Here is a 6617-nt window from a genome sequence, read left to right as displayed (position 1 = left end):
CAGCACACGATCACGTATTCGCATTTATCGCTACAAATCTCAACGAAACAATGGAGTGCCATGCTTTTTTATGCCCAAAAAGAAAAACAGCGCAAACAGTGACACTAACTGTTGCCCAGGCATTCAACACAGCATACGAGGCCTGGCAACAGTCCCGATCAGATCCACGTATTCATCATCAATCCAGCAAGACCCCATCCACTCCCCGTAAGTATATCAATTGTTTTCATCATCCCTCTACCAGAGCAATATCCCTCGAGCAATTGCTATTGACACTTGCTCGTGGGGTTCGCCAGTGCACCTGGTATGAATGTCAATTGAAATATGCAAATTAGGGAATGAATAGTATTGAATAGCCACTGGATTGCGATAGAGAAGTTTAATCGCAAATGCGAAATTCGATTGGTTACCCGAGAGTTCCATTAACTCCAGGATAACCTGAGAGGGAATCTAGTGGTTCCATTGACACACCGATCCATCAAATACAATTAATCATTTTTCATCCGAGATTTTTCTCCACATCTTCATTGTCTCTGACTACCCGGGTAAAAAAAAAATTGTAATCGGGATATTTTGTTCAAATTCTCAAAACATTTCTGGAAAATATTTCGGAAAATTTTTCTTTTGAAAGAAAAAAAATTCGGAAATAAAACAATTTTATTTTTGGAAAATGTTGTGAACAATTTTTCAAAACCTTTTGCCAAAATAAAATTGTTTGGTTTTCCGATTTTTTTTTGTTTCATAAAAAAAATTTCTGAAAAATTTTCCCGAAATTTTTGAAAAAAATATTCCGATTACAATTTCATTGAGTCATTGTTGAAGAAATTTTCAATTCGCGGTGAATTATTAAATAAAAATTCCCAGAAGATCCGAAATATCAACCAAACAAAGTTTAATTAATTGTTTAATTATGGGCGTCAAGTATATTTACGGATACATTAATTTTCGCGGTGTTGATTTCCTTGTCGAGTGGTAATGAGGCACACATTACCCAGTACAATTGAATTATCGGTGTTGACAAGAGCTCGAGTGGGATTGTCTAAGCCAAACATTTTCTTGTGTTATCAATTACCCTGAGAATTTCCGACTACACTGAATGATGCCCTCGACAATGAATCCTCATAATTTGTCGCTCAGGTGGTGAGAATACAGTGGAAAAATCCGAGGATGGAGTAGAGACCAAGAAAACGGATAAAAATTTGCTGATCGATCTCACCCACGAGGTGAAACCCACCGAAAAATCCTGGGTAAGTCCTCAACACCATAAAATAGTGAAGATTGATAATTTATCATCGTTTCTTTCCCATTGGATTCGCAACGTCAGGTTCATTTTGAAGATGATTCAACCGGAGATACGAGAAAAACGAGAAAATCAGCAACCAGCGGCATCCCCATGGCGACAATCAGACACACCGGTAGCATGAGCCATCATGTCGTACCAAGACCAATGCCAGGATTCAAGGTTCAAAATGCCTGGGGAGAGTCTAGATCTGTCGATCTCATGTGCTCGTAGCAATCGTAGCCCAAGGCCGATAATTTCACAGACGTACCCCTGATTACGGGACTGTGGAAGCACTTGTCGAACAACGGCCCAAATAAAAAAACCATCGACTATCGATCCAATCGAGACCAGAATAAATCATGAAGATGTACCAAATGATGTACCTCGTGATTCACCGCGATAATATATATTTCCAGGAATTAAATTTTTTTATCCGAAATAATCACCTGTTTTTACTGAGAACTTGAATATCGAGTATCAAATTTTGATATTTTGAGATTTTGCTGAATTGACCTGGGTAAAAAAAAATGTAATCGGAATATTTTTTTCAAATTTTCAAACAATTTCGGGAAAATTTTACATTTTACGATTACAATTTTTTTTTACCGGAGGAGATTGTAATTGTAATTGCGGATAATTGAATTTTATTTGGAGAACAGTTTTTTCGAATGAGTTGAATTTTCAACGAAACCATTGGATAACCGACCGTTGATTTTTCTGATATTTATAATTATTGATAATAAAATATTCAGCGGAATATTTCACTGTTCATTTTGAATATTTTTAGATATATTCCCTCAAAAATATGTGGTAAATTGTAACAAGAAATTCGTGCGATAGGAGTTGCCAATTTTGTTATTAATTGCACTGTTAAAAATTTCTTGAAATTTCAATCACTGGGTCATCTGAATTCTCAAATATACGAGCCTGAAACTAATTTCGATTGATAACGGTTTTATCTTGAAAATTTTTCAGAATTGGATTGCTCATGCTAAATAGTAATCTATTTCCGACTAGATTGAAAATTCCGGAAAATTATTGCTTGAATTTTCACAATTTTTACTGTTCTTCAGTGCCATATCGACCGGAAAGCAAATAATTACCTGAATATTCAAAAAATAAAATAACCCTTCGATTAGAAATTGAGGAGAATTTCAAGGTTTTTAAACTTGAAGTTTCAAGTGTAATTTTCCAACAGTGTATAACCATTCGTATAAAACCGAAAGATGCGAACCGATGATGTGAAGAATAAGAACATTTAGAAAGTAATAATTCCTTAACCCGAGCTCATTAATTTACACAGCGTCTTAGTAAGGGAATATTAAGGCTGCATTTGCAAATGAAAATAACTTTTTTAATAAAACGAATTAACGATCCAAGTAATCCCGGGTAAAAAAAAATTGTAATCGAAATATTTTTTTCAAATTTTCAAAAATTTTCGGAAAAACTTTCGAGAATTTTTTTTTTATGAAACAAAAAAAAATCGAAAAATAAAACAATTTTATTTTTACGAAAAGTTTTGCAAAAATTATTCAAAAATAATATATAATATTGTTTTGTTCTCCCGATTTTTTTTCTTTGAAAAGAAAAATTTTCCGAAAAGATTTCCAAAAATGTTTTGAAAATTATGAAAAAATATTCCGATTACAATTTTTTTTTACTCGAGGAATTAATGCTTCCGGAGTAAATCGAATGCTTATGGTATCGTAACGCGGATCAAATATTACTTTTATTAATTGTGATAAGTTTTGGGGACATTATATTACCTTTTGTTAAATTTTAATACTCTATAGATAATTAGAATAAATGACATGTATACATATCGCAATTGAGATTGTTATTCACCCACTAATCCTTCCTCAATCCAAAAAAATTCTCTCATTAATGAAAAAAGCAAGCCGCCAACACGTCAGATAATTTGCAAGGCCTTCTATTTATCTCGCGGTTAAATACACTAAATCAATATTTGAGAGTGGCAAATCAATTGAAAAATTGTCAGTAGAAATTTTTGGCGAATGTAAATCCCGCGGGACGTGGGAATGTACCACAACATCAGGTAACCTTGGATCTTGCTGAGTGAACTTGCCAATCGAATTAAAATTATGCAACCAGGTGTTTTTATCAAATTATCAATAAACCATCAAGGGCGGATTACATTTAAAAGGAACCGTACGACGTACTCCATTCACACTTGTTTGTAATTTCTCGAGGAAGAGATCACTGGAAGATGAGAGGTGAGTTCTTTACGACAGAAGGGATTAGTATTTTTTGCAAATTTTCAAAGAACTTCTGGAAAATTTATCAGAATTTTTTTTTTAACAAAAAAAAAATCGGGAAACAAAATAATTGTATTTTTGGGAAATGATTTGAAAAATTTTTCAAAAATTTGTTTCGGAAAACTTTTTTTATAATTTTTTAGAAATTTTTGCGGATATAATTTTTTCTTTTGGTTATACTGCTATTTTCTGACTTTTTTGATTTTTCAATATTCTCAAAAAATACACCATCTAAATTATAAAAAAAAATTTCCTATTCAAATGTTTGAAAAATTTTTCAAAACCTTTCCCAAAAATAAAATTGTTTTGCTTTCTGATTTTTTTGTTTCATAAAAAAAAATTCGGAAAAATTTTCCAGAAATTTTTTGAAAATTTCGAAAAAATATTCCGATGACAATTTTTTTTTACCCGGGTTAAAATCCTTCAATTTTTTTTTTCAGGACTACCGACGCTCCTATGGGGAATCGCTGCACTATGTGCAGCAAATGCTGTACCAGTGCACCAGGTGAGTGTAAATAATGATTAATCAACAGCTCAATACCAGAAGAACGTAAGTGCAAAAATATTAATTCAACTCAAAACCCGCAGTTGCACGAGCGAATGACCCCCACCGAGAGACTGCAAATTTTCCAAACGAGCGACGGTAATAATACTAATAATTTATAATAAGAATATCAATAATTTTCGGTTTGTTTGAAATTCCAAAATTACAGTGCCAGAGTATGAAATCACGTCTATTCACTGGCCGAGGGTGGAGAGGAGATCAGCGGATGGTAGCACTGGGATTTATCTAAAAGCTTTCGGTGCAGATATTGAATTGTGGTTGAAGCCGACGGACTCGGTTTTAGCCGGATACGATACCCCAGTTTATCTCCTGAAATCAGGAGATTCCGCTCCGAAAATAACGAAATTTTCCAACGTAAGTTTCACATTGCCATTCGATCTTCACAGATCGGGGTTCATAATTTTTTATTATGCTTTTTAGGTAATGGAAAGGCTTGACGGGTTCGAAGATACGAAGAAATCTGCTGCCCTGGTGGTTCGTCGACGAGAGGACAAAAGCCGAGAGATGGTGAGTAAAACGAAATAAAAAGAAAAGACATCGAAACTGATTACCCCCTGTGCATTCAGATCGGTACGATAGGTTCTGAACACCTGGTGATCGCACCGATTCCTGAGCGCCTCATCGGGGAAGTAAGAAGACAAAGGAGATCAGCAGATGATATTGCTGTCTCTGAACAAGATGATCATCATTATCACATCGTGTACAAGAGGAGTCCCTCTTCGATCAACGTCGAACACCCTGAACCCCGTAAGAATCGGAAATTTTCCTCAAGAATTTTCTATTCGACATCAATTTGATCCACCGAATAATTGCTTTCAGTACTCGCGAGGGCCGACACACAAACCGAATCACCACAGCTTCCAATACCTGATACGGTGTACCCTGAGCTTCTGATTGTCGTAGCTAACGATCTCTACAAGAAATTGGGCAACGATTTCTGGCACTCGACAGCCTACATCCTGGCGTTCTGGAACAGCGTCGACTTGCGTTACAGAACCTTCCAGAATCCAAAGTTCAGATTGAATATCGCAGGTATTGTTCTAGCTGAGGATCCCGAGGTGCTGGTGTACCTGGCGGCGAATGCGGAAGATGAGAATACAACAGTTGCCACTCCTGCCCTGAGAGAGAGTGGAACCTACTGGTACGCCAGGAAGGATGACATCCCAATCGAGAATTACGACATTGTCGTCACGATGACCTCGTAATATCACTTTCCACAATCCCAAAATCTATCAAAATATCTCGAATTACCCTGACGATTTATCCTTTCAGAAAGGCACTGTGCAACTTCTACAAAGGCGATCCCAACTGTCACCCTGGGACTCTAGGTAATAATTCATCAAAGATCAATCCGTTTGATTTCGTTTCTTTGAAACGAATAAGCGATCATCAATTCTGATTTGCTGATTTGTCAATTCGTCAAGTAGAATACACCTTATTATAATTTTCATTTCAGGAATGGCATTTATAGCGGCAGCCTGCAAAAGGTCTGATTATTTCAAAGAGCTGGGAGGTTCAGTTCTCCTCACAGATTCCGCTGCATTCGATGGAGTTCACACAGCTGTCCACGAACTGGGGCACTCGTAAGTAAAAATAAATACGAAAACAAGAGAAATATCCTCAATTCGATAAATAATTCTTCTAGATTCGGTGCACGACATGACACCACAGAGTGTCCTCACACTGACGGGTTCATAATGGCTGGTGTTCCTCATCTAAATGAGAATTCTTCAGACTGGTCAAAGTGCACCGTGAGACAGATTCAGAACTACCTCGAGTAAGTACTCCCTGAGCATGACAAGATGACATGTTTATTGATATTTTTATCAATTGCTCGCAGAACTGGTCCAACTTGTCTCTACAACAAGCCCCACAAGAAGAACATCCTACCGAGATATCTTCCAGGTAGTATAATGACAGCTGATCAACAGTGCCAGAAGCTCGAGGGAACCAAAGCCTGCGAGGTAGATGAGTTAATCTGCCAGAGACTCATGTGCATCCGGGCAGGGCGCGATGACAATTACTGCGGTACAATGGGTAATGCTGCTGCTGATGGTACACATTGCGGTGGTGGAAATATCTGCCTGAACGCGAGGTGCGTCAGGCCTCCGAAATTTTGAATTCAATAACAAATATTCTACCCCAATGATCAATCTCGATTCAAAACCCGTCTATTTCCAATCAGATGAATTGTAAATACGAGAGCTATGTAAAAATGTAAATAAATAAATTCGTGCCTATTCGTGAAATTCGTGGAATTCAATTGTATCCCATCCTCGAGTTTCTGTTTATTATTTTATCAACTATTGAATTTCAAATAGCGAAATCTTTTGATATTGGTAGACGATAAGAAGTGATTTGATGAAGAAATCATTAACAAAGCTGGATTAAAATGGAATATTCTCTGTTGGCTGATAATACGATTTTCGCGAGGTTTAAAGTTCTTCCTGATACCCAGAGATGGCGACGACTTGTCGTGATTCAACACCTGCAC

General features: G+C 36.5%; 2 protein-coding genes across 2 annotated transcripts in view; both read left to right on the top strand.

The window, feature by feature from the left end:
- LOC105266111 (low density lipoprotein receptor adapter protein 1) overlaps positions 1-1834 on the top strand; it is a 25595-nt gene extending 23761 nt beyond the window's left edge. Inside the window, exons 4-6 of the mRNA XM_011304023.1 lie at positions 1-207; positions 1138-1247; positions 1325-1834. The exon at positions 1-207 is cut by the window's left edge and continues 22 nt beyond it. Coding sequence (XP_011302325.1) covers positions 1-207; positions 1138-1247; positions 1325-1513 — 506 coding nt within the window. The 3' untranslated portion in view covers positions 1514-1834. The remainder of the gene's footprint in view (positions 208-1137; positions 1248-1324) is intronic.
- A 1675-nt stretch (positions 1835-3509) lies between these two features.
- LOC105266202 (venom metalloproteinase 2) lies at positions 3510-6352 on the top strand. The gene is made up of 11 exons (XM_011304161.1): positions 3510-3516; positions 3999-4063; positions 4147-4201; positions 4272-4477; positions 4544-4630; positions 4690-4870; positions 4943-5324; positions 5396-5451; positions 5580-5706; positions 5769-5900; positions 5964-6352. The coding sequence occupies exons 1-11, from the start codon at positions 3510-3512 to the stop codon at positions 6241-6243; spliced, it is 1578 nt and encodes a 525-aa protein (XP_011302463.1). The 3' UTR covers positions 6244-6352.
- The last annotated feature ends 265 nt before the right edge of the window (positions 6353-6617 follow it).

Source organism: Fopius arisanus, unplaced genomic scaffold (genome assembly GCF_000806365.1).
Source record: "Fopius arisanus strain USDA-PBARC FA_bdor unplaced genomic scaffold, ASM80636v1 scaffold00036, whole genome shotgun sequence".
Classification (NCBI taxonomy): Eukaryota; Metazoa; Arthropoda; class Insecta; order Hymenoptera; family Braconidae; genus Fopius; species Fopius arisanus.
Note: the sequence above shows the minus strand (reverse complement) of the source record. Positions and strands in the feature narration are given on the sequence as shown.